This window comes from Lepidochelys kempii, chromosome 1 (genome assembly GCF_965140285.1).
Source record: "Lepidochelys kempii isolate rLepKem1 chromosome 1, rLepKem1.hap1, whole genome shotgun sequence".
NCBI lineage: Eukaryota > Metazoa > Chordata > Testudines > Cheloniidae > Lepidochelys > Lepidochelys kempii.
This window is the reverse complement of record NC_136380.1, coordinates 840,257-867,221: the sequence shown is the minus strand read 5'-3', so window position 1 is coordinate 867,221 and position 26,965 is coordinate 840,257. Positions and strand designations below refer to the sequence as shown.

Genomic DNA, 26,965 nt, shown 5'->3' with positions numbered 1-26,965 from the left:
CGCGCTATCTCAGAGTACCCGGCGCTGAGCCCCCCCACGACCAGCAACGCACCCCCCACGACCCGGTCCTCTGCCACCCCCGACCCAGGACCACGCCCGCCCAACAACCCAGCGCCGCGCCTCCCCACGACCCGGTCCTCTGCCACCCCTCGACCGTGCCCCACGATGACCCAGCATCGTACCCCCCCGACGACCCGCTCTGTGCCCCCCACAACCCAGGATCATGCCACCCCATGAGCCGGCGCCGTGCCCTCCCCCAGGACCCTGTCCTATGCCACCCAATGACCCGGGACTGCGTCCCCCCCACAACCCAGCCACGAGCCACCCAATGACCCAGTGCCATCTCCCCACAACCTGGCGCCGCACCCCACACAAACCAGTCCTCTGCCACCCAACGACCTGGCCAACGAGCCACCCAACGATCCAGTCCTCTGCCACCCACAGCCTGGCCAACGAGCCACCCAACGACCTGGCCAACGAGCCACCCAACGATCCAGTCCTCTGCCACCCAACGACCTGGCACCGCATCCCCCAACCTGGCACAGAGCCAACCCACAACCCGGCGCCGTGCCCTCCCGCAACACGACGGGGGACTCACATCTGCCGGCTGCAATGCAGCCAGCTCGGAGGAGGGACGCAACAGCAGGACCCTCAGCACCTGCGGGCGGGGAGGCCCCCTGAGGCTCTGCTGTCAGGCCAGCGCTGGGCAGATGCTGCTGAACGGGCTCCCGACGTGACACTTCTCCGTGGGACTTGGCTCTGCCCACCTGCCGGGGCCCGGGCCAGCTGGAGGGGCTGTTCCCAGCCCGGTGCTCGCCACGGGCTGGCCTGGGCTGCAGGCGACGACCCCGTCACCCGCCGGGAAATGAGGGGCCTGGCTGTGCCCCACGGGAGCTGGGGCTGGAGCCCCGGGAAGCAGTGATCCTGGAAAGGTCTGGGGGCCGGCCCTGGGGGGGTAGCGAGGAGCAGGGCAGGGCGTCACGGCCTCAGCCAGCGTCCCTGGGGGCTGGGCCGGCTCAGCATCGGGGGGTCTGGAACCCCGGCCGTGTTATGATGTGCAGCTCTGGAGGCCCCCCGCGCGGGGCGCTGGACGGACAGAGCAGAGCCCCAAAGAGCCGCCACCAGAGACGGCCCCAAGCCCCTCCAGCTGCAGGCAGGGGGCACCCGGAACCGGGCCGTGCTGGGCAGCGCGGCCGGCAGCCTCCAGCCCCCACTGGGCACCTTTTCACACCAGCCCCTCGGCGCTGGGAGCTCCCCTCGGGAGCCCCCACCCCCGGAAACCACCCCAGGCAGGCTGCCCTCGTCCCCGGGGCTCTCTAGGGGGCTCTCCAGGGCAGTCTCCAGGAGCGGGAGCCTGAGCAGAGCCCGCAAGGGCCCCCCTCCCCTGAGGGCAGCTCCCAGCCCGAGGGCCAGCGGGAGGGACGAGCACGGACCAATGCCCTGGCCGGGGTGGGCTCTCTGTCCCCGGAGCCGGGTGTGCAACGGGCCACATCGCTCACCCTGGAGTCACTGGCGAGGCTTGGGCCCGGGCCCAGGTCAGAGGGGACGGTCAGCAGGGCCCCAGCGTAGCCCCCGTACTCCCCGCTCTGACAGGGGCGAGGGGGCACTGCCAGCCTTTCCTCCTGGCCTGCAGACCGCCGGCCCCCAGGCTACCCCACGTCCCACGCCTGTGCCCACAGGAGAGGGCCTGGGACCCATAAAGCCAGACCAAAACGGGCGTTGCACCCTGTGTTCGCTGCATGCAGACACCCTGCAGCTGGCTGGCTCCTGCCAACAGCCGCCCAGCGCCACCCCCAGGCCCGACCCCCCGGCAGCCCTGGGGAGCTGCCGGCACGGCCCTGGCTCAGCTCGGGGGACGAAGGGCTCCGCCCTCGCCATGCCGCAGCAGCGACAGCCACCGGGCTCCCGCCCTGGGCGCAGCTGCCAGCCGGCTGGGCCGCTCTCCCAGCGCAGGTGCAGGCCCTGGCGCGTTTCCATGCTGGCAGGACACTGCCACCTTCACGACACCCTGGGGGCTGCCTGGCCCCAGGGCAGCAGCGCCAGCCGGCAACGGCCGGGGCCGCTCCACCCACCCCCTGCGCCCTCCCTGCTGCAAGGGCAGTGCCACCTGCCAGCCACACCCGGCCCGGGCACACAGCTCAGCTGCTGCGCCAGGACCTCAAACACGGGCCTCCCTCCCGCCCGCGGGCAGAGCGGGATCCCGGGGCTCTGGCCCGCAGAAGGGTTGCCCAGAGACGGCCCAGCCCAAAGGGGGAGGGGGGTCAGAGCGGGGGGGCAGCTGGGCGGGGGACCAGCGGGCTATGTTAACGGCCTGCGCTCTCCCCCAGCCCTGCTGTTGCCGTCCCTCAGACGACCGGCACGGCTGCCGGCTGGCTGGCGGCCCGCTGGGCTCGGGGCGAGGGGCCCACAGCTGCCCTGGGTGGCCCCTCTCCGAGCCCGGAGGACGCTGCCCTGCAGCCAGCCCTGGCCCAGCCACAGGCTCTGCACCCTCACTTCCAGCTGGCAAGCGAGCTGGGCCGGGCAGGGTGCGGTCATGGCTCCCCAGGGCTGGGGTTGCACCCCCCGCTTCAGAACCACCCCTGGAGGGTCCTCTTCCGCGGGCCAGGCCCCAGGGGTCCCGCTCTTCCTCCAGGAGGGGCTCGGTAGAAGGGCTCAGACAGGTCCCCCGAGGGTCAAGCAGGAGCCAGGAGTCCTGGGCCCCCAGGCCCGCACAGGGGCCAAGCTCTAGAAGAGACGCCCGGCAGCGTGGCCCCGGGGCCACCCGGCTGGCTTTCCGCTATAATCGGGGAGCCGGGGGCCAGAGGAGCCAGGCTCTGCCCCAGCCCCACAGGGCAGCGCCGGCGCCAGGAGAGGGTCTGCCAGGCACACGCACTCACCCATCAACCTGGCGCAGGCTCTGAGGGGAGAGCGCCTCCTAGTGGTCAGCTTAAGTACCAGGGATCGCTTAGAGATCCCCTGACTGCCACCAGCCCCACCCATCTGGCTGCGGGAAGGGCCATGCCCGGAGGGCTGCGGGGGAGCGGGCAGGGCCGTGTGCGGAGGGGGCGGGCGGGGGGCCCAGGCTGGGTGGCCAGGAGCAGGGGGGCGGGCGGCTGGGCCATGCCCAGAGCAGGCCAGGATAGCGGGAGGCATCACCAGGCCATGCAGGACAAGCTAGATCCCACAGCCCGCGCAGGGCACAGGCAGTGCCGGACACGGCAGATCGGCACACGCCCCCGCTGCGAACGGGGCGTGGGGCCAGAGGCCAGCCACAGCCCTGGGCCGGGGGAACCACACGCCAGGAGGGACACAAATCTCTGAGTCGAGTTGCGGCATGCCAGGAACTGTGGGGCAGGGAGCCAGCTGGCCACATGGGCACCAAGAGCTGGCACAGCCATGCCCACCCCCCGCGGCCATCTCACCCAAGCCTGGAATGGAACGCAGCAGCAAAGGGAAGAGCCAGCACCAGCCCGGGGCACCGAGAAGGGGGCCCACAGCTCTGCCCGCCCTTGGCTGGCCATGGCGCCCTGATGTGCAGGCCAACGGGCAGAGACACACGGCTACGTTCCGGGCAGGCAGCCGCAGCCCCCAGCCTGGCAAGGTGCCAAGGCAACCCTGGGCTGGGCGAAGGACGGGCACCGTCTCCCCAGCGGGCACGCCCGCTCCCACGCAGCGCCTAGCAGGCCGGGCTGGGCAAGGGACGGGCACCGTCCCCCCAGCGGGCACGCCCACTCCCACGCAGCGCCTAGCAGGCCGGGCTGGGCGAGGGACGGGCACCATCTCCCCAGCGGGTACGCCCGCTCCCACGCAGCGCCTAGCAGGCCGGGGCTCGGCGAGGACGCGCTATCTCAGAGTCGGGCACCGTCTCCCCAGCGGCACGCCCGCTCCCATGCAGCGCCTAGCAGGCCGGGGCTGGGCGAGGGACGGGCACCGTCTCCCCTGCGGGCACGCCCGCTCCCACGCAGCGCCTAGCAAGCAGGGCTGGGCGAGGGACGGGCACCGTCTCCCCAGCGGGCACGCCCGCTCCCACGCAGCGCCTAGCAGGCCGGGGCTGGGGCGAGGACGGGCACCGTCTCCCCTGCGGGCACGCCCGCTCCCACGCAGCGCCTAGCAGGCCGGGCTGGGTGAGGGACGGGCACCGTCTCCCCAGCAGGCACGCCCGCTCCCAACGCAGCGCCTAGCAGGCCGGGCTGGGCGAGGGACGGGCACCGTCTCCCCTGCGGGCACGCCCGCTCCCACGCACCGCCTAGCAGGCCGGTCTGGGCGAGGGACGGGCACCGTCCCCCCAGCGGGCACGCCCGCTCCCACGCAGCGCCTAGCAGGCCGGGCTGGGCGAGGGACGGGCACCATCTCCCCAGCGGGTACGCCCGCTCCCACGCAGCGCCTAGCAGGCCGGGCTGGGCGAGGGACGGGCATTGCGAGGGACGGGCATTGTCTCAGCCTCACCCAGACCATCACAGAGCTGGCACAGCCGAACACGCCCGGCTGACCTGCCATCTCCCCAATGCGCGGCCAGCCTTTCCCTCCCGCCGACACCAGCAGCCCCACGCAGACACAGGGCAGGTCCTAGCTGAGGCAGGAACCTGACCCAGGAGATGCCCCCAGAGCCAGCTGGGGAAGTGCCAGGCACGTGGGGTCGGAGCGACAGCTCGGCTGTCCTGGGAGAGGGAGAGGAGGGGCCCCCACCAGGCCTGGCAATGGCTAGCTCACAGCCCCCCCCAGCACCTGGCCTGCCACTCGCCCTGCAGACCAGACCCCTCCTCCATGGACAGCAGCTTTCCTGCCCACACCACGGGACACGCAGGGCGGGCACAGCCCGGGGGGCAGGCAACGACCACCTCCAACTGCACCCAGGAATTTGTCAATGCTCTGGATGAACCCAGGGCGTGCCTCACTTTCCCCACGCGCTGCACGGTTAGCTGCGGGGAGGGGTGTTTGCTCCCTGCACAGACCCAGGTCTGACCCAGGGGCCTGGGCCCACAGAGAGGCCCAGAAGACAACTGCCCAGACCTAGCAACTGACACCCAGGATGCCCCCCGCAGGCCACCCGCCGGTGCGACCAGCTGCAGGACAGAGGGCTGAGGAGGGGCCGGGGGTCCAGACATCCCTGGACCGTCAGTGCCCAGCAGCACATCCGCCACCATGGGCCCTGGGCACAGCAGCCCTGAGGCCTGCCACTCCCCACCCCTCCCGGGCCTCTTGTGAGACATGGCGCCAGCCAGCCCCCACCCCTCTTAGCACGTCCGGCCCAACAGCCTGCAGGGGGGGTCCCCACCACACAAGAGAGAAACTGAGGCAGAGGGGGCAGAACCCGCCCACGTTTCAGAGCCAGGCGCTGCCAGCAACACGAGCGCCATGCAGGAGAGGGGCCCCTCGGAGGACCCCGGCCCTCCGCTGGCACTGACCACAGCCACCCTGAAAGGAGGGCAGCCCCTGGCGCGAGGAGAGTCCAGGCCCCGGGAAGGGTGCCGAGTGGGCATGCAGCAGCCAGCCCTCGGGAGGTCTGGCTGCACAGACAACGGGGCCAGAGGGTCAGAGCCGAGTGACTGCGGGGCGCCGGGGGCCATCACCCAGAGGAACAGGGCCTGGACCAGCCAAGCGCCCCCAGGGCCCCAGCAGAGGGGGCAGCCTGCGCCCCCCCCCAGATGGGTCGGGGCAGACCAAGAGGCACCGGCAGTGCAGGGCTGGGGCAGCAGCAGGCTGGGAGTCAGGGTCGTGGGCACAGCTCATCCCGCCCAGCCCCGGGCAGTGCTCGCAACCCTGGCACTCGTACCAGGAAGCCCCAGGATCGGAGCAAGGTCCCTGTTCTGGTGGGAGTGCCGCCCAACAGCCTGGCCTCTCCCCCGTGAGCACCGCCAGCTGGCACACCCGCGGGCAACACACAGAGCTGCACTGTGCCTGGCAGAGAACGGAAACATGGAGCCCGGGGGATCCCCACTGCTGCCCCTGTGCCGGGTGGTCTCCCCACTCCCCATCGGCGATGCCCCAGGCCTGGGCTGAGGATCTCCCTGCTGGCGTGTGGCACTGGGCTTTCCAGCACACGCCGAGAAGCGGAGGGGAAGGGTGCCCAGCTCCCAGTGGCACCAGCGAGTAAGCAGCTAGCACCCCCAGGGCAGCACGATGCCAAGAGCCAGCTCCTTTGCCTGCATCCCCCCAGGGGGCCGAGGCCTGGCATTGACGCTGAGCCCGCTGCTGGGCACCCCCACATGCCAACAGCCCGGGCTCCCAGGCAGAGCCCGTCTGCACAAGCCTGGCCACTTGCCAGCCCAGCACAAACCTGGGCAGAGTGACTGGGAAGTGGGAGAGGGGCTAGCGCTGCACAGGCCCAGCGCACGAGCCCCCCAGCCTGGGCGTGGCGTGGGTCACAGACTGCAGGCCAGCAGCATGGAGAGGTTCCCTGGATGCCCCCCACCGGAGGGACCTTGTTCTTTGCCCAGCCGAACACGCGCCCTCATCTGGCTCCCGGGAAGTGCCAGGGTCTTGTTCTGCTCTGTCCTCTGACCTACTCTATGGGCCTGGGCATGACACAGGCAGAGAAACTGAGGCAGCAGCCAGTTCCCCGGTTCCTAGTGTTCCCCGTCAGTTTGTTTTGCCCACAAGCTGCACACTCCTCGGGCACGCAAGGGCACTGCCCTAAGAGGAGGCCTCGTTACCACGTCCCACCCTACCGAGCACTCAGCCTGCGGGCAGCACGCTCTCCCGCCGGGTGCTGGGCTCACTGGGGCCAGAGAGCCCAGGAGAACCCCGAGTCTGGGCTGCCATCCCCTCCCCTCCCCTTCTAGCTGCCTGCTCCCCACAAGAGACGCTGCATCGCCGGGAGGGGGCGTGGATCCGTCGGCCCACGCAGCGCCAGCCACTCTGGCGGGGAGGCAAGGCCTTGTGACTTCGCCCCCACTCCCTGCGAGGGCCCAGGCCATCCCTCTGGGGCTCCATGCGGAGCCGAAGCCCAGCACAGCTGTCGGGGCCCAGGCTGAGGTGTGAACCCCTCCCCACCAGCTGCCACTCTCCGCCAAAGCCCAGCCTGGCAGCTGCCAAGCAAGGGGATCTGGGAGCAGGGCCGCTCATGGCCTGCCTTTGGGCCGTCGGGCCGTCTCCTTCCCAGAGCGCCGGGCAGGCGGCGAGGGCTGCAGGAGCAGCGGGCACCAGGAAGCTCCCGCAGGGCAGTGCTACCCCTCCCAGCTGCACCACGCCCGCGCGGCCCAGGGGAAGGGTGGACCCAGGGCAGCAGGCGGGGAGATGCCTTTGGGGTTTACTCCACTGAGGCTGAATAAAACAGACCCACTGGACGCGCCTGAGCGCACTGGGGGGGCTCAAGGGTCACTGGCCCAGCCTGCGGCCCTCTCTGGAGACCCGAGCTACAGACCACTCCAGCCCAGTGCTCAGCTGCCCACGGCCAGCAGGGCCGAGAGCAGTGGCGGGGCACCGGGGCAGGCTGGGGCATGCCCGTGCTGGGCAGGGGACCCGGGGGGAGCTGCGAGGACCCAGCCTGCCTCGGTGCGGAGCCACCCACTCTCGGAGCGGATGCCGGCCAGAGGCAGGACTCCCACATCCCGGAGCCAGCGAGCCCCTGCCGTCCACAGGCTACAGCCACCGGAACCCCAGCCCACGCCCAGCTCCTGCCACGCACGACACGCTCACCCTCCAGGGAGCTTGGGCTGGATGGGCAATCCCGCACCAGGCGGGCACGTGCCAGCGGCTGAGAACCCCTCGCCCAGCCAGGAGAGTGTCTGCCCGGCCCCGGGGCACAGAGCGCTCCCCCAGCCCGCCAAGCCAGCTCCCGGGATTCCCACCCCCGAGGCCAGCCAGACAGCGCCTCACATCTGCACGTGGCCAGGCAGACACGCTGGCAAGCCGCGCGGCTGGCAAGCCGGCAGCCCCGAGCCCAACAAAGGCAGCAGTGAGCCACCGATTCCGCGTGTGCGCGTGGCGAGCCAAGCGACGGCATCTTCAGAGGCGCGATGCAGGTCTAGGCCACGGCGCAGGAGAGCAGACGCCACGAGGACAAGCACCGCTGGCGGCAAAAGCCAGCCCAGCTCCCTGGAACAGGGGACCCGGCTCCAGTCCCGGGGCTTCCTGGTACCAGTCGGGAGCCACGCCGCGCCCGCCACACCCGCCCGGCGCCTCCCCCTGCTCCCGGGCCAGGGCCTGGGTGAGCCACGCCCGCCACGCCTGCCCGGCGCCTCCCCTGCTCCCGGCCAGAGCCAGCGTGAGCCGTGCCCGCCACGCCCGCCCGGCGCCTCCCCCTGCTCCCGGCCAGGGCCAGCGTGAGCCACGTCCCCCACACCCGCCCGGCGCCTCCCCCTGCTCCCGGCCAGGGCTTGGGTGAGCCACGTCCCCCACACCCGCCCGGCGCCTCCCCCTGCTCCCGGCCAGGGCTTGGGTGAGCCACGCCCCCCACACCCACCAGCACCTCCCCCTGCTCCCGGCCAGGGCCAGCGTGAGCCACGCCGCGCCCCCCACACCCGCCCGGCGCCTCCCCTGCTCCCGGCCAGGGCTTGGGTGAGCCACGTCCCCCACACCCGCCCGGCGCCCCCCCTGCTCCCGGCCAGAGCCAGCTTGCACCGAGCGACGCTGGGACCAGCAGACTGGGCGCTGGGCACCACGCCAGGGCCCGGCTCTGGCCTCGAAAACACACCTCAGCAGCCCCCGACTCACCCTTGGAATCTTCTGGGTCAGCCCCTCCCCGCCATGCTCTCCGGGGGGCCAGCCGTGGGCCGCCCCATATTCAGTCTTCAGGAGACCGCCAAGTGGGGCCACTGCCTCCCCAGTCCAGGAGGGTGAGGCTCTTCAGGGGAGGGCCAGCTGCCCACCTTCCCCCTCCCCTCACGCAATGGGGGGTGTTCCCCTGCCCCAGCCCCCAGCAGGCTGCGCCCACCCCCTCCCCGGCCCCACAACAGCCGCAGCCCCTCGTCCCAGGCCGGAGCCCGGGCCAGGGCCAGTCCTCGAGCAGCGGGCACAAGGCCCAGCCCATGACCAACGGCCAGGGCTGGCGACCCCCCCACCGCCTGGCCAACCAATCCCATGGCCCCGAGACAGCGCCCCCTACCCGCTTGGTGCCCTCTGTGTCCCCCTCCCCTCTGCCCATGCCCCCCCACCCCTGCCAACCCTCCCCAGCCCGGCCCCGAGCCCCCCCAGCCCCCTGCCAACCCTCCCCAGCCCGGCCCCTCTGCCCCCCCAGCCCCCGCCAACCCTCCCCAGCCCGGCCCCTCTGCCCCCCCAGCCCCCGCCAACCCTCCCCAGCCCGGCCCCGAGCCCCCCAGCCCCCCGCCAACCCTCCCCAGCCCGGCCCCGAGCCCCCCCAGCCCCCGCCAACCCTCCCCAGCCCGCCCCTCTGCCCCCCCAGCCCCCGCCAACCCTCCCAGCCAGCCCGGCCCCGAGCCCCCCCAGCCCCCCGCCAACCCTCCCCAGCCCGGCCCGAGCCCCCCCAGCCCCCCGCCAACCCTCCCCAGCCCGGCCCCTCTGCCCCACCAGCCCCCCGCCAACCCTCCCCAGCCCGGCCCCTCTGCCCCCCCACCCCCCGCCACCCTCCCCAGCCCAGCCCCTCTGCCCCCCAGCCCCCGCCAACCCTCCCCAGCCCGGCCCCTCTGCCCCCCCAGCCCCCCGCCAACCCTCCCAGCCCGGCCCCGAGCCCCCCAGCCCCCTGCCAACCCTCCCCAGCCCGGCCCCTCTGCCCCACCAGCCCCCCGCCAACCCTCCCAGCCCGGCCCCTCTGCCCCCCCAGCCCCCCGCCAACCCTCCCCAGCCCGGCCCCGAGCCCCCCAGCCCCGCCAACCCTCCCCAGCCCGGCCCCTCTGCCCCCCCACCCCCCGCCAACCCTCCCCAGCCCAGCCCCTCTGCCCCCAGCCCCCGCCAACCCTCCCCAGCCCGGCCCCTCTGCCCCCCCAGCCCCCCGCCAACCCTCCCCAGCCCGGCCCCGAGCCCCCCCAGCCCCCCCGCCAACCCTCCCCAGCCCGGCCCTCTGCCCCCCCAGCCCCCCGCCAACCCTCCCCAGCCCGGCCCCCGAGCCCCCCCAGCCCCCGCCAACCCTCCCCAGCCCCGGCCCCGAGCCCCCCCAGCCCCCCTGCCAACCCTCCCCAGCCGGCCCCGAGCCCCCCAGCCCCCCGCCAACCCTCCCAGCCCGGCCCGAGCCCCCCCAGCCCCCCGCCAACCCTCCCCAGCCCGGCCCCTCTGCCCCACCAGCCCCCCGCCAACCCTCCCCAGCCCGGCCCCTCTGCCCCCCCACCCCCCGCCAACCCTCCCCAGCCCAGCCCCTCTGCCCCCCAGCCCCCGCCAACCCTCCCCAGCCCGGCCCCTCTGCCCCCCCAGCCCCCCTGCCAACCCTCCCCAGCCCGGCCCCGAGCCCCCCCAGCCCCCGCCAACCCTCCCCAGCCCGGCCCCTCTGCCCCCCCAGCCCCCCGCCAACCCTCCCCAGCCCGGCCCCTCTGCCCCCAGCCCCCCGCCAACCCTCCCCAGCCCGGCCCCTCTGCCCCCCAGCCCCCCGCCAACCCTCCCCAGCCCGGCCCCTCTGCCCCCCCAGCCCCCGCCAACCCTGCCCAGCCCCTCTGCCCCCCCAGCCCCCGCCAACCCTCCCCAGCCCGGCCCCTCCCCAGCCCGGCCCCTCTGCCCCACCAGCCCCCCTGCCAACCCTCCCCAGCCCAGCCCCTCTGCCCCCCCAGCCCCCGCCAACCCTCCCCAGCCCGGGCCCCTCCCCAGCCCGGCCCCTCTGCCCCCCCAGCCCCCCGCCAACCCTCCCCAGCCCGGCCCCGAGCCCCCCCAGCCCCCCGCCAACCCTCCCCAGCCCGGCCCTGAGCCCCCCCAGCCCCCCGCCAACCCTCCCCAGCCCGGCCCCGAGCCCCCCCAGCCCCCGCCAACCCTCCCCAGCCCGGCCCCTCTGCCCCCCAGCCCCCCCGCCAACCCTCCCCAGCCCGGCCCCGAGCCCCCCCAGCCCCCCGCCAACCCTCCCCAGCCCGGCCCCGAGCCCCCCCAGCCCCCCGCCAACCCTCCCCAGCCCGGCCCCTCTGCCCCCCCAGCCCCCCGCCAACCCTCCCCAGCCCGGCCCCGAGCCCCCCCAGCCCCCCGCCAACCCTCCCCAGCCCGGCCCTGAGCCCCCCCAGCCCCCCGCCAACCCTCCCCAGCCCGGCCCCGAGCCCCCCCAGCCCCGCCAACCCTCCCCAGGCCCCGTTACCTGGGAGCGGAGGTGACCCGGGTTCATGTCCGAGCAGCGCCGGGGCTGGGAACAAACCAGGGAAAGCGCCAGTGAGACCCGGGCCCCCCCGAGCCCCCCGCGCCCCCCCCCGGAGCCCCCCGCGTCACGCCCCCCGCGCCCCCCCCCGCCCCCCCGCGCCACCCCCCCGGCCCCCCGGAGCCCCCCGCGCCCCCGCGCCACCCCCCCCCGGAGCCCCCCGCGCCCCCCCCCGCGTCACCCCCCCCCGGAGCCCCCTGCGCCACCCCCCCAGCGCCCCCCGGAGCCCCCCGCGCCCCCCGCGTCAACCCCCCCGGAGCCCCCCGCGCCCCCGCGTCACCCCCCAGCGACCCCCGGAGCCCCCCGCGTCACCCCCCCAGCGCCCCCCCGGAAACCCCGCGGAGCCCCCCAGCGCCCCCCCCGGCCCCCCCGTGTGGCTCTCACCGGCCCGGCCCATCCCCCGCTCCAGCCGCCGCCATCTTGCCGCCGCCGCCTCCCACCGACGCCCCGGGCGCGCGCCGAGCCCCGCCCTTCCGGGGCCGCCCAGGCCCCGCCCACCGCCGCTGGGGGCGGGGCCTCGCTGCTGCCTGGACCAGCAGGCGGCCGCTCAGGGGCGGGGCCGGGCCGCGGCGGGGGGCGGGGCCGGGAAGGGGCGGGGCGGGGCCGCGGCGGGGGGCGGGGCCGGGAAGGGGGGCGGGGCCGGGAAGGGGCGGGGCCGCGGCGGGGGGCGGGCCGGGGGCCGGGAAGGGGCGGGGCCGGGGGCCGGGAAGGGGCGGGGCGGGGCTTCCCTGATGTGGGGGCGGCCTGCCCCCGCCCTGTCGCGCTGCAGGTCCCTGTTCCTGGCGCTCCCCGCCCTGGCCCTGCCTCAGTTTCCCTGTCCGCCGCCCCACCCTGGCCCTGCCTCAGTTTCCCTGGGTGCTGCGCCAACCCTGCGGGGTGGGACCTGGGGGTGTGATTTTGCGGAGGCTGCCCAGCTGTTCGCAGCTGTGTGACCCGAGACCCAGAGGGGGTGCGACCAGCTGACACCTTTTGCTGGGAAGCGAGACAAAGCGGCGGAGGACGGGCTGGGGGGCTGGGTGAAGGTCCCATGGATGGGGCCCCTCGCCCTGCCTATGGCCCAGATCCCTGTGCAGACCCAGGAGGGGTCGGGCTGGCTGGTCATTTGGTTCTCCAGGATATCGGCTGTGAGGTCCTGTTGCGGGGTGACTGTGTCTCTTTGGGACAGGATCCAGGCCCTGCTCCTGTAATGGCCAAGGGTTTGAATTTGAATCCAAGGAACCAATCAGTGGAGAGGGAAATGGTCAGTGAAAATGCAGATGACTTGGCTGGCAGTGGGGAGGAGCTGCAGGGGGGAGGGCAGGATACCTGGCTAGCAGGGGGGAGGGCAAGATACCTGCCTGCCTGTAACCAGCCCCCTGGGGCTGGGTGAGACAGAGAGATGCTCCCTGCCCCCCTGCACACCGGAGAGGGGGCTCACACTGGATCCGATGCTGTAAGGAGAGCAGAGAGCTCGCTGCCTGCCCCCACTGGGACAGCAAGGGCAGCGCTGAACAAGGATGGAGCTGAGACCCCAGTTGAGGGGGGGGGGGGACCCACAGGCAGGGCAGTTCGGCTGCCAACCAGGTTTAGCTGGTCCAGAGATACTGCTGGGAAGTGATCCCAGGGCAGGGAAGGAGCGACCAGGGACAGGGCTCAGTGGGGCTGTGACCCCAGGCCCAGCCCACGAGAGGGAGCAGGTCCCACTCCCTCCCCCAGCACCTGAATTCCAGACCGAGCTACGGAAGGATCCCTCCTAGGAGGAGCTGAGGGGACTTGCTGGCCACAGGCTGCAAACCCCCGTGGGGAAGGCTGCAGGGACAGATTCCCGTGGGAGAAGGGATTCCTGGACCGAGACGGGGCTCCCCCAGGGAAGTAGAACCGTGGGGGATCAGGAAGCCGCTGGGGGGTGCCCCGGAAATGTCACCACCAGCTGTCGTACCTGGCCCACAACGACCCTCTCTCGGACACCAGGGGATCCAGGCCCCAGGCAGCGGCTGCTGCAGAACCACGACTGACCCGGAGTCTGGGACGCGGCCCAGCGGCACGGCAGGTCCTGCGACCCCGGCCAGAGGGTGGGGAAGGCCGGGATAAGGGAGAAGCTCCCGTGAGACCCCTGCCCATCTATCACAGGGTCCCCAGGCGATGCTCTGGAACTGCTCCCCATGAAGCCAGGCAGGACTCTGGGGGAGTCTCCTCTCCGGGAGCAGCCTGTCTGGAGGGCACACAGCTCACCCAGCTCCCACCTTCCTGGGTCTGACCTCGGAGCATTCAGCCTCCTCTGCCCCTCCGTGCGCTTCCCACAGCGAGTCCGCTCAGGCGGGGCTCCTGGGGAAGCCAGAGGGTCCTGCCCCCCAACTCCGCAGTCAGACATGACTCTCCGCCAGCCGGGGAAACAGGAGGTTTATTAGACGACAGGAACATGGTCTAACACAGAGCTTGCAGGTGCAGAGAACAGGACCCCTCAGCTGGGTCCATTTTGGGGGGCAGTGAGCCAGACAACCACGTCTGCACCAGCCAGCCCCAAACTGAAACTCCCTCCCAGCCCCTCCTCCTCTGGGCGTTGTCCCTTTCCAGGCCAGGAGGTCTCCTGATTCCTTTGTTCTCCAACCCTTTAGCTCTCACCTTGCAGGGGGGAAGGGCCCAGGCCATCAGTTGCCAGGAAACATGGGGGTCGGCCATTCTCTGTGTCCAGACCCCTGCACACACCTGCCCTCTAGGGCTCTGCAATGATCACACACCCTTATCCCACCCCCTAGATACTTAAGAACTGCATAGGGGAAACTGAGGCACTCCACACTATTCAGCAGAAACATTAAGAACAGTCCCACTTCATCACACCATCATAGAGGAGCCTTTCCAGAAGGTGGCTATGGACATAGTGGGGCCCCTCAGCAAGGCGATCCGGGCAGGGAAGAAATACGTCGTGGGGGTGATGGATTTCGCCACCCACTACCCACGTGGTCACAGTGAGGCCCTGGCTCAGAGAGCCGGCCCGGCAGGCTGTTAGCCGGTGTGCTGCCCTCAGGGGCCCTGCGGTGGTTCTAACCTGCCGGCTCCTCCCAGCCGCTCCCCGGGGCAGCCATTACAGACTGGCACCCGGCCTGATTGGGCCTTTAGTTTCACAGGCTCCGGGCTCAGGTGCGCAGGGCCCCATGGGGCCCCGGCTCGGTTGCTAAGATCCAGCGTGAGCTGCCAAAGCCAGAGGAGCCGCTGCTCCGGGCCAGGCTCGCAGGGACACACCTGGCACCTCACCCAGCCCGGTGCCAGCATGAGCCGCCAGCCGCAGGCCACCGCCCGGCCCGAGGCGGGCAGGAGGGGGCTGATCAGCACGGTGCAGTCCAGCGCAGGTGTGGGGCCTGCGGAGGGGTGAGTGGGGGGGGCAGAGCTCCCCGGTGCCCCACGCGCTGAGCGATCCACGGGCACAGTGTCAGTCCCGAGGCGGGTCCCGGGGGTGCGGAGCAGGGCTGGGGAGTGGGGTCCCGGGAGCCCCAGCCCCACGGGATGCTGGAGAGAGGCAGCAGGGCCTGGGCCAGGATATCCGGGGCCTGGGGGCTTTGCCAGCCCGGGTTACGGGCGCATCCCTGTGGGCGCACAGAGACCAGGGCGGGGTCAGAGACAGGGGCAGCAGCCCAGGGAGCCATCGCTGCCCTCCCCAGCGCACTGATCCCTGCCCACTGGTGCCGCCCTGCCACCCAGGGCACAGAGCCACCGGGCACCACGCGCCGGAGCCCGGGGAGCTCAGAGCCGGCGCCAGGCACTAAAGCCCACGCGTGTCTCCCAGCAGCGGGGGCCGTACCCCGAGGACCTGGGTCCTGGACCCCTCCGGGGATGTGCACTATTGGTGGCTCAGTATCATGGTGGTTCCCATCCTGTACAACTGGATCATGCTCATCTGCAGGTGGGTGCGGTTGGGGGGCCACGGGGGCGGGGCTGGGGGGTCAACTGAGGCACAGGCTGGGGGTGTCACGGAGTGTGGGGGAGCCCAGGCCCTGCACCCCTCTTCCTGGGATCCACTGAGACTCTCAGCCAGCCAGTAAAACAGAAGGTTTATTGGACAACAGGAACACAGTCCAAAACAGAGCTTGTGGGTACAACCAGGACCCCTCAGTCAAGTCCTTCTGGGGGAGCAGGGAGCTTAGACCCCAGCCCTGGGGTTCCCTGTGTTCCTCCACCCAGCCCCAAACTGAAACTAAACCCCCCCAGCAGGCCCCCTCCTGCAGCCTCTGTTCACATTCCTGGGCAGAGGTGTCACCTCCCCCTCCCCCTCCCGGCTCAGGTGACAGGCTCTCAGGTCTCCCCTCCCCAGGGCACATTCCCAGGTCAACACTCCCCCCTCCCTGCTGCCTCACATCCTCACAGGGGGTGACTGGGGCATGGCTGGAGGGAGGCGGGAACATGGGCTGGGGGGCAGCCCAGGGAATCAGGCACTGACGGGGGCACTCCAGATCCGCTGTCCCTCTCCAGCCCCAGGTGCCCTGGGAGGCAGCTCCGCAGCCCCCCCCCCCCCCCTCGGTGCTGAGACAGCTGAGTACCCAGGAGTCCTGGCTGCTCTCTCGCCCCGAGCGTCCTGGGGACACACTCCGCATCCGTCCTGTCCTGTTACTGTGCATGGCGACCAGCTGCTGCGCTCCGCCCCAGAGGCGGCTGCACCCCAGGGCCGGGAGGAGCGAGTGACATCCGGGGGAGCGTTACTGCCCCGGCCGAGTTCAGGGGGACGGGCTGATGAGGGGACCCCCCCCACCCCCGGGGCAGGGCAGCGCTGCCATCCCCAGCGGGCAGATGGGACCAGGGCCTAGCACGGGGCACCGGCAGCACGGAAGGCAGCTCTGCCCAGCCCCAGTGCCGGCCCGACGCCCGGGCATCCGGGCATCCGTCCACTCGCAGCCGAGCCCACGAGCCAAGGGCCCCCGGGCCGGCTGGGGGGTGTCCAAGCCGGGTGGGGCAGGAGGGGGCGGGGACGGGGGGCACCCAGGGCAGGTGCCCGTGGGGAGCTCCCGGCACCGGGGTGACGCAGCGGCTCGGCCACTCGCAGGTCCTGCTTCCCCGAGGTGCAACAGCTGCACCTGGCCCTGTGGCTGAGCCTGGATTACCTGAGTGACCTGCTCTACCTCCTGGACATCGCCGTGCGACTCCACACTGGTGAGCCCCCGCCGCCCCCCAGCCTGCCCCCCGCCAGCCAGAGCCCTGCCCCCCGCCCTGCCCCCCGCCAGCCAGAGCCCAGCCCCCCGCCAGCCAGAGCCCGGCCCCCCGCCCTGCCCCCCGCCAGCCAGAGCCCTGCCCCCCGCCCTGCCCCCGCCAGCCAGAGCCCTGCCCCCCGCCAGCCAGAGCCCAGCCCCCCGCCCTGCCCCCCGCCAGCCAGAGCCCTGCCCCTCGCCAGCCAGAGCCAGGCCCCCCGCCCTGCCCCCCGCCAGCCAGAGCCAGGCCCCCCGCCCTGCCCCCCGCCAGCCAGAGCCCAGCCCCCCGCCCTGCCCCCGCCAGCCAGAGCCCTGCCCCCCGCCAGCCAGAGCCCAGCCCCCCGCCAGCCAGAGCCCGGCCCCCCGCCCTGCCCCCGCCAGCCAGAGCCCTGCCCCCCGCCCTGCCCCCCGCCAGCCAGAGCCCAGCCCCCCGCCAGCCAGAGCCCGGCCCCCCGCCCTGCCCCCCGCCAGCCAGAGCCCTGCCCCCCGCCCTGCCCCCGCCAGCCAGAGCCCTGCCCCCCGCCAGCCAGAGCCCAGCCCCCCGCCCTGCCCCCCGCCAGCCAGAGCCCTGCCCCTCGCCAGCCAGAGCCCAGCCCCCCGCCCTGCCCCCCGCCAGCCAGAGCCCAGCCCCCCGCCAGCCAGAGCCCAGCCCCCCGCCCTGCCCCCGCCAGCCAGAGCCCTGCCCCCCGCCAGCCAGAGCCCAGCCCCCCGCCTTGCCCCCCGCCAGCCAGAGCCCTGCCCCTCGCCAGCCAGAGCCCAGCCCCCCGCCCTGCCCCCCGCCAGCCAGAGCCCAGCCCCCCGCCAGCCAGAGCCCGGCCCCCCGCCCTGCCCCCGCCAGCCAGAGCCCAGCCGCCTGCCCTGCCCCCCGCCAGCCAGAGCCCAGCCCCCCGCCCTGCTCCCCGCCAGCCAGAGCCCGGCCCCCCAGCCTGCCCCCCGCCAGCCAGAGCCCGGCCCCCCAGCCTGCCCCCCGCCAGCCAGAGCCCGGCCGCCCGCCCTGCCCCCCGCCAGCCAGAGCCCGGCCGCCCGCCCTGCCCCCCGCCAGCCAGAGCCCAGCCGCCTGCCCCTGCCCACACCCCCCCGCCCACCGTGCCCAGACCCCTGCCCTGCCCCCTGCCCCCCGCCCCCCATCCAGGTTCTCCCAATCCCCAAGGACCAAGCCCCAGACCCAGGTCAATATACAAATCAGATCCTAGCCACAAATCACGCTGTTGCCAATCCTTTCGAATCTAAAATCTAAAGGTTTATTCATAAAAGGGAAAAGATAGAGAGGAGAGCTAGAATGGGTGAAATAGAATCAATGACAGACAGTAACGGCCAAGTTCTTGGTTCAGGCTTGCAGCAGTGGTGGAATAAACTGCAGGTTCAAATCAAGTCTCTGGAGAACACCCCCAGCTGGGATGGTGTCACGGAGTGTGGGGGAGTCCAGGCCCTGCACCCCTCTTCCTGGGATTCACTGAGACTCTCAGCCAGCCAGTAAAACAGAAGGTTTATTGGACCACAGGAACACAGTCCACAACAGAGCTTGTGGGTACAACCAGGACCCCTCAATCACGTCCTTCTGGGGGAGCAGGGAGCTTAGACCCCAGCCCTGGGGTTCCCTGTGTTCCTCTCCCCAGCCCCAAACTGGAACTAAACCCCCCCAGCAGGCCCCCTCCTGCAGCCTCTGTTCACATTCCTGGGCAGAGGTGTCACCTCCCCGTCCCCCTCCTGGCTCAGGGGACAGGCTCTCAGGTCTCCCATCCCCAGGGCACATTCCCAGGTCAACACTCCCCCCTCCCTGCTGAGTCACATCCTCACAGACGGGTTGTTCAGTCCTTTGTAAAAAGAACAGGAGGACTTGGGGCACCTTAGAGACATCCGATGCAGTGAGCTGTAGCTCAGGAAAGCTCATGCTCCAATAAATGGGTTAGTCTCTAAGGTGCCCCAAGTCCTCCTGTTCTTTTTGCGAATACAGACGAACACGGCTGCTCCTCTGAAATCAGTCCTTTGTGTAGAGCCTCCATTTGTAGGGAAGTCCCTCCAGAGGCCAGAGGCAGGACTGAAGAGGAGCTGCAGCAGCTTTCTATAGTCTCTCGCCATGTGGTCTCTGCTGTCTGTGTCCCAAGGACAAGCTGCCCATCCCCTGGCCTGGAAACACCTCAGAGTCCTGTCCCTAGGCAGGTCCCTGCACACCTGGCTGAGCCCCCAGGCGTCTCTGCCGTCTCTCAGTGGGTCAGTTGTGTCACGGAGGGTCCTTAATGGGCCACCCAGCAGGCTGGGCAGAGCTGACAGCCACGTGTCTGGGGCGCCCCCCAGAAGCAGAGCACACGTCTGAACTGCAGACCGGACAGAGCCAATGTTCATAACTTCAACTACAGAAATCGTACCCGCAGATAGACAGCATCAGCCTAACCAGCCCACCAGCACCTTGACTTAGGCGCCTTCTTTGACCCCCTTTATACAAGATTTGGTGCCACTGGGGGGCCTCGGTCGCAACAATGATCTACACACTCCCAGTTCACGTCAGTAACATCACAGCCCCGCCCGCCGAGCCCCGCCCCTCAGCCACAATCCCAGCCCTTCTGTCCAGCCCTGCCCAAGTCCCCCGTGCCCTGTGCCCATCGCGGCACCTGGGGGCTGCTCTGGAGTGGGGAGCACGGAGCGGCGCATGCTGGGGCTCATGGTCTGCGCAAGCCGAGCGTTCGCCCTCGGCATGCGGGAGGGGGCAGGCCTGGCACCCTGGGCCACGCCGTGCCCAGGAGGAGCCAGTGCCAAGGCCACAGCTGGCACCGGGCCCCCTAGGCAGCCCCAGCCCCAGAGCGGCCCCCAGCCCCGCGACGTGCTTAGCGGACCCCTGGGAACCCGGGAGCCCCCGGAACCTGGCCCCAGGGAGCCCTGCAGGGGCGCCGTGCCCAGAGCCGTGGGGGCCCTGGGCTCAGTGCCCCCGCCTCCCCCGGCAGGCTTCCTGGAGCAGGGGATCCTGGTGCGGGACCGGGCCCGGACGGCCCGAGCCTACCTGCGCTCCGCACACCTGCCGTGGGACGTGGCCTCGGTGCTGCCCACCGACCTGCTGTACCTGCGGCTGGGCCTGCAGGTGCCGGCCGTGCGGGCCAACCGCCTGCTGCGCACGCCGCGCCTGGCCGAGGCCCTGGAGCGGCGGGAGACGCGCACGGCCCGCCCCCACGCCCTCCGCATCGCCCGGCTCATGCTCTGCGTCCTGCTCGCCGCCCACTGGCACGCCTGCGCCTACTACGCGCTCTCGGGCGCCATCGGCTACGGGGCGGACGCCTGGGTGTACCCCAACCACAGCCGGCCCGGCTTCGCCCGCCCGCTGCGCCAGTACCTGCACAGCCTCCACCTCTCCGCGCTGGTGCTCGGCACCGTGGGCGACACGCCCCCGCCCCAGCGCCAGGAGGAGTTCCTCTTCGCGGCCGCCGGCTGCCTGCTGGCCGTCCTGGGCTTCGCCACCGTCATGGGCAGCATGAGCTCCGTCGTCTCCAGCCTGAGCGCGGCCGAGGCCGCCCTCTACCCCCGACGCCGAGCGGGCGCAGGCCTACCTGCGGCTGCACCGCGTGGGCCGGCGCCTGGAGAGCCGCGTGGCCCGCTGGCAGCAGCACCTGCGGCTCCACCGCAAGGTGACCAACGAGCAGCAGGCCCTGCGGCACCTGCCCCGGCCGCTGCGGGCCGAGCTGGCGGTGAGCGTGCACCTGGCCGCCCTGCGCAAGGTGCAGCTCTTCCAGGCCTGCGAGCGGGGCCTGCTGGAGGAGCTGGTGCTCAAGCTGCGGCCCCAGGTCTACAGCCCGGGCGAGTACGTCTGCCGCAAGGGCGACATCGGGCGGGAGATGTACTTCGTCCGCGAGGGGCGGCTGGCCGTGGTGGGCGACGACGGGCGCACGCAGCTCGCCGTGCTGGGCGAGGGGCTCTACTTCGGGGAAATCAGCATCATTAACATCAAGGGTAAGGCTGGCGGCAGGCTCCCGCCCCCGGCTCCCGCCCGCCCCGCAGCCCCTGCCCCCGGCTCCCGCCCTGTCCTCATCCCCCGGCTCCCGCCCCCGGCTCCCGCCCGCCCCGCAGCCCCTGCCCCCACCCCCGGCTCCCGCCCTGTCCTCATCCCCCGGCTCCCGCCCACCCCGCAGCCCCTGCCCCCGCCCCCTGCTCCAGCCCCCGGCTCCCGCCCACCCCGCAGCCCCTGCCCCCGCACCCGGCTCCCGCCCGCCCCGCAGCCCCTGCTCCCACCCCCGGCTCCCGCCCGCCCCGCAGCCCCTGCTCCCGCCCCCGGCTCCCGCCCGCCCCGCAGCCCCTGCCCCCACCCCCGGCTCCCGCCCGCCCCGCAGCCCCTGCTCCCGCCCCCGGCTCCCGCCCGCCCCGCAGCCCCTGCCCCGGCTCCCGCCCTGTCCTCATCCCCCGGCTCCCGCCCCGGCTCCGCCCGCCCCGCAGCCCTGCCCCCGCCCCCGGCTCCTGCCCTGTCCTCATCCCCCGGCTCCCGCCCCCGGCTCCCGCCCACCCCACAGCCCCTGCTCCCGCCCCCGGCTCCCGCCCGCCCCGCAGCCCCTGTCCCCGCCCCCGGCTCCCGCCCGCCCCGCAGCCCCTGCCCCCGCCCCCGGCTCCCGCCCGCCCCGCAGCCCCTGCTCCCGCCCCCGGCTCCCGCCCGCCCCGCAGCCCCTGCCCCCACCCCCGGCTCCCGCCCGCCCCGCAGCCCCTGCTCCCTCCCCCGGCTCCCGCCCTGTCCTCATCCCCCTGCTCCCGCCCCCGGCTCCTGCCCGCCCCGCAGCCCCTGCTCCCGCCCCCGGCTCCCGCCCGCCCCGCAGCCCCTGCCCCCAGCTCCCGCCCTGTCCTCATCCCCCGGCTCCCGCCCCCGGCTCCCGCCCGCCCCGCAGCCCCTGCCCCCGGCTCCCGCCCTGTCCTCATCCCCCGGCTCCCGCCCCCGGCTCCCGCCCGCCCCGCAGCCCCTGCCCCTGGCTCCCGCCCTGTCCTCATCCCCCTGCTCCAGCCCCCGGCTCCCGCCCACCCCGCAGCCCCCTGCCCCCGCCCCCGGCTCCCGCCCGCCCCGCAGCCCTGCCCCCGGCTCCCGCCCTGTCCTCATCCCCCGGCTCCCGCCCCCGGCTCCCGCCCGCCCCGCAGCCCCTGCCCCTGGCTCCCGCCCCCAGCTCCCGCCCGCCCCACAGCCCCTGCCCCCACCCCCTGCTCCCGCCCCCAGCTCCCGCCCTGTCCTCATCCCCCGGTTCCCGCCCACCCCACAGCCCCTCCTCCCACCCCCTGCTCCCATCCCACAGCCCCCTGCTCCCACCAACCCCGCAGGCCCTGCTCCCGCCCCGCAGCCCCCGATTCCCACCCCACCATCGTCCCCCAGTTCCCGCCCACCCCACAGCCCCCTGCTCCTGCCCGCCCCACAGCCCCAGGCTCCCACCCCACAGGCCCTGGTCCCGCCCTGCAGCCACTTGCTCCCACCCCCTGCTCCCACCCCGCCCTACAGCCCCAATTCCTGCCCACCCCTTCCTACCTTCCTGCCCTGCAGCCCCCTGCTCCCACCCCCTGCTCCCAACCCAGCCTACATCCCGGGGCCAGGTGGGACGTTGGGGGCTCCGGGCAGGGCCAAGCGGGATGTTGGGGGCCCCAGGGCCAGATGGGATGTTGGGGGCTCCGGGCAGGGCCAAGCAGGATGTCGGGGGCTCCGGGGCCAGGGCCAAGCAGGATGTCGGGGGCCCCAGGGACGGGCCAGGCGGGATGTTGTGGGTTCCAAGGCCGAGGCCAGCTGGGATGTTGGGGACCCCAGGGACGGGGCCAGGCGGGATGTTGGGGGCTCCGGGGCAGGGCCAAGCAGGATGTCGGGGGCTCCGGGGCCAGGGCCAGGCTGGATGTTGGGGGCTCCGGGGCAGGGCCAAGCAGGATGTCGGGGGCTCCGGGGCCAGGGCCAGGCTGGATGTTGGGGGCTCCAGGGCAGGGCCCAGGGATGTTCAGGGTTCACCCGGCTGCACCCCTGGGGCCAGTGGGGCCTTGGTCCCAGCCGGTCCTGTCTCCGCAGGGAACAGGTCAGGGAACCGCCGCACGGCCAACATCCAGAGCATCGGCTATTCGGACCTGTTCTGCCTGTCCAAGGAGGACCTGCAGGCCGTGCTGAGCGAGTTCCCCAGCGCCAAGGCCGCCCTGGAGGCCAAGGGCCGGGAGATCCTCCTGGCATGGACAAGCTGGACGTGAAGGCCGTGGAGGAGGAGAGCGCGCGCCAGCAGGAGGCCGAGCGGCGCACCGGGGCCCTGGAGGACGCGCTGGACACGCTGCAGACCAAGTTCGCCCGGCTGCTGGCCGAGCTGGAGTCCAGCGCCTTCAAGCTGGCCCTGCGCATCGAGCGCCTGGAGTGGCAGACGCAGGCCTGGGCTGGCGCCAGCGGGGAAGGCCCGGGGGCTGTGCCCGGGCAGTGAGGGCCGAGGGCCGGCTCGTGGCCCCCCGTCCCAGCGGAGCCCAGAGAGGCCGGCGGGTCCCAGTGCACGGCTGGGCTGCTGTGGCGGGGGGGAGCCAGGTGTCACAGACCCCCAGGTCGCGCCCACTCTCGGCCCTGTGCGGTCCCTGGGGGGAGCCCCCTTCAGTGTGACAGCCCTTCTCGGGGGGCCACTCTCTTTTGGGGTGTGACGAAGCAGGACTGTTCTTAATGTTTCCTCTGAATATTGCGGGGGTGCCTCAGTTTCCCCTTAAAGCAGTTCTTAAGTATCTAGGCGGTGGGATGGGGGGCTATGATCATTGCAGAGCCCTAGAGGGCAGGTGTGTGCAGGGGTCTGAACACAGAAAGGGTGGACAACCCTGTTTCCTGGCCACTGATGGCCTGGGCCCTTCCCCCCTGCAAGGTGCCAACGGAAGGTGTAAGGGAGCAAAGGGATCAGGTGGCCTCCTGGCCCAGGAGAGAGACAAAGGCCGAAGGAGGGGAAGGAGCGTTTCAGTTTGGAGCTGGCTGGGGTCAGAGGTCAGACCCAGGAAGGTGGAAGCCGGGTGAGCTGTATGTCCTGGTCTCACGGGGTCCCCGGCGATGCTCTGGAACTGCTCCCTACGAAGCCAGTGAGGACTCTGAGGAAGTCTCCTCTCTGGGAGCAGCCTGTCTGCAGGACACCCAGCTCACCCGGCTTCCACCTTCCTGGGTCTGACCTCGGAGCATTCAGCCTCCTCTGCCCTCCGTGCGCTTCCCACAGCGAGTCCCCCCAGGTGGGGTCCTGGGAAGCCAGAGGGTCCTGTACCCCAACTCCACAGTCAGACGTGACTCTCAGCCAGCTAGGAAAACAGAAGGTTTATTAGACGACAGGAACATGGTCTAACACAGAGCTTGTAGGTGCAGAGAACGGGACCCCTCAGCTGGGTCCATTTTGGGGGGCAGTGAGCAGACAACCCCGTCTGCACTTCACTCCACGTCCCCAGCCTGCCCCAAACTGAAACTCTCTCCAGCCCCTCCTCCTCTGGGCTTTGTCCCTTTCCCGGGCCAGGAGGTCACCGGATTCCTTTGTTCTCCAACCCTTTAGCTCTCACCTTGCAGGGGGGAAGGGCCCAGGCCATCAGTTGCCAGGAAACAGGGTGTCGGCCATTCTCTGTGTCCAGACCCCTGCACACACCTGCCCTCTAGGGCTCTGCAGTGATCATACACCCTTACTCCACCACCCAGACACTCAAGAACTGTATAGGGGAAACTGAGGCACCCCCACACTATTCAGAGGAAACATTAAGAACAGTCCCGCTTCATCACATCTCTCCCCCCTTCGAGATCGAACTGAGCAGGGTCACTTTAGCCGGTGACCTGGGGAAGTTCGAAGCCACCAACGTTCCCATGGATGCCCCAGCATCTCTCCCATTCCTTGGTAGGAGTTACACCAGGCCCTTCCAGTTTCACGCCCTCCCTTCGGTTGGGGGGTGTTCGATAGCACTCGCAGGCCGCATGTGGGAAGGTTTATGCAGCCCCTGCCCTTTGGCCACCCCAAAACCCCAGGGGGTCAAACTGGGATTGGGTCTTCTCCCAACAAGCCGGCCAAACACAGCCACTTGGTTATGGGACTGTTTAACTTTCTTAACAGCTCTCACTCGATCTGAGACCTTCTCAAAGCTCTCCACACTGGGTCTTTCAACAAAGTGAAAGTGGCTTCATTCACAACAGAAAATTTCTGGCTGTTAGGAACTGAAACTTTCTTGATTAAATCACTTTCACACCCTTCAGTGGCAGTAAACTGCTTGCAAAGACTCCATGAGGATTCCTTTCCCTAGGGACTTTTCTATGCAACAATTCACCCCTCACAGAAATTCTGCTCTTACCCTCTTTACCTAGGGCTTACTCCAGAGGAACACTTTCCTGAGCAACAACAGACTCTTTCTGGGTCTCCCTTACATCCAGAATCACCTCTGGCCCATCCGGCGGATTCCTACACAATCCCCTTTCAGGCAAACTGACAGACTTCCTAGATAAAAGGTTAGAAGCATTCTCCTTCCTTTGCCACACACAAGTTCAGGAAGCTTTTCCTTCTTGCTACAGGTTTCCACACCCTCAGTAGGTAACACAATCACACACCTTCCCGCTCTCCTTGTGCCCTGGCTAGGATCTCACCCTGATTAGACAGAGTTGCTACATCCTTTCCAACAACACACTAGCAACAGGCAAAATACAAGCACCAGAATTGTCTGGGCTCTGGGATTTTGCATAGACACTAACTGGCTGCGACCTAGTTACAGGGCCATTCTCCTGAGCAGACACAAACTTAGGGCCCTTCCTTCCTGGGCTTTAGCTGAATCCAGAACCAGCTCTGGGACAACTACACGACCCTCAACCATCACAGGCTGAAAGGCCCCTTCTGTCTGCTCCACAGACAAAGAAGAGCCAGACACACCTTCTCCTTTCCCAGACACCCAGCTTGGGATCTCATTCCCCTGGTCCCAGCACACAGGGCTGGTCACAGACAACTGCTTGGAGACCGGGGTAGCTCCCTCCATAGGCAAGTCAATACCCCTGACAGACACAGGCACGTTTCCTTCACTGTCCCAATTCTCCACCCAGCTAACAGGTAAGGTCCAGGGACTCTCATCTTCCACTCTCCTGGCCTTCCCACCCTGCTGACTAGACACAGCCATCAGCTCACAAGGCTGCCTAGGCTCATCCCGACTTTCCTTACCAAGCACCTTGCCACTCCCCACAGACCCCTGCTCTGCCTGTGTCTCCCCCCACTCAGCTGGGGTCTCAGCTCCCACTGTGCTCAGCACTGCCCTTGCTGTCCCAGTGGGGCAGGCCACTGCTTTCCTCAATGCATCAGAGCCAGCGAGAGTCCCCACTCTTGTGTGCAAGGGGGCAGGGAGCATCTCTCTGTCCCACCCAGCCCCAGGGGGCTGGTTACAGGCAGGCAGGTAGCCTGAGCCAAGCAGCTCCTCCCTGCTGCCAGCCAGGTCATCTGCATTTTCACTGACCATTTCCCTCTCCGCCGATTGGTTCCCTGGATTCAAATTCAAAACCTCGGCAGTTACAGGAGCAGGGCCTGGATCCTGTCCCAAAGAGACACAGTCACCCCACAACAGGGTCTCACAGCCGATATCCTGGAGAACCCCAACGACCAGCCAGCCCCACCTCTCCTGGGTCTGCACAGGAATCTGGGCCATAGGCAGGGCGAGGGGCTTCGTCCCTGGGACCCTCACCCAGCTCACACAGCCCCTCAGCCTCTGAGGCTGCACCACCGGGGGCCTGACAACAGTTCCCTCTGTCCCAGGATCTCGCCACCCCAGGAATGTCTCCCCATTGACCATCCCCTTCCGCTCCCACTGGGGGTCCGAGGGGCCTGGGCCCAGGATACTCCACCCAGACATATAGGTTGGGACCAGGAGTGGGAGCCTGTCCACCTCCCCACCCATCTGGCTGACGGAGTCTATGGCCTTGGGACCCAGCAAGGGAGCTAGACACCGGGGCTTTTCCGCAGGGTCCCTCTGGTTCAAATCGCCAGCCTGCTCAAAGGCAGTGAGGTGGCATCCACATCCCCCCACTCCTTAACCAGGGGCAGCAATTTAGTCTCGAGGTTCCCTGTAGAACTGGCCCCCCGGGGTCTATCCCCACTCACCCCGGGGAGGTCCCCTAGGCCTCTCCGCTCCCCCACCGCCAGTTCATGCTGCTGCTGCTGCTTCTGCAGCTCTTTCTCGGGCTCTCGCTGTCTCCCACGGTCCTCTTGCTCTCTCGGACTCAGCTCCAATCCCGTCCGTCTCGATCCCCCGATGGGGAACCCGATTGTGAAGACCCCCGTCTGGTTGGGGACAGGAGTCTTGGCGATGCCGGCTCCCACTCCAGCTGCTCCCAGATCCTGCTATAGCCCCATTTGGGGTCAGGAATCTGTTCCTTAGAGCGGTCATCCCCCTCCAGCTGCACGATGAACTCTGCTTTCGTGAACTTCCCAATGCTCAACCCTCTCTTCCTGCACAGGGTTACAATGTCCTTCTTAAGGAGACGGGGACAGGCCATCACTCCGCTCTTCCCAAGTTGCTGCGGACTCACAGGCCTGTGTGTTCTCAGCTCCCCACGGTTTCCAGGGAGAACCCCTCGTGTGCCAGCCCTTCTCGAGGTCACCACCTCTTTGCCAGGGTCGAGCTGCAGACTCCTCCGTCCCTTGGACTGCTCACTGCAATCCCCAGGGGACCC

At 70.7% G+C, this 26,965-nt stretch overlaps 1 protein-coding gene across 1 annotated transcript; it reads left to right on the top strand.

The window, feature by feature from the left end:
- The first annotated feature begins 14,447 nt into the window (after window positions 1–14,447).
- CNGA4 (cyclic nucleotide gated channel subunit alpha 4) lies at window positions 14,448–25,696 on the top strand. The gene is given in 8 exon segments (XM_078851834.1): window positions 14,448–14,545; window positions 14,964–15,077; window positions 16,212–16,318; window positions 19,293–19,867; window positions 19,869–20,289; window positions 22,355–22,506; window positions 22,509–22,703; window positions 25,634–25,696. Coding segments are annotated over 8 exon segments (1,725 nt in total).
- The last annotated feature ends 1,269 nt before the right edge of the window (window positions 25,697–26,965 follow it).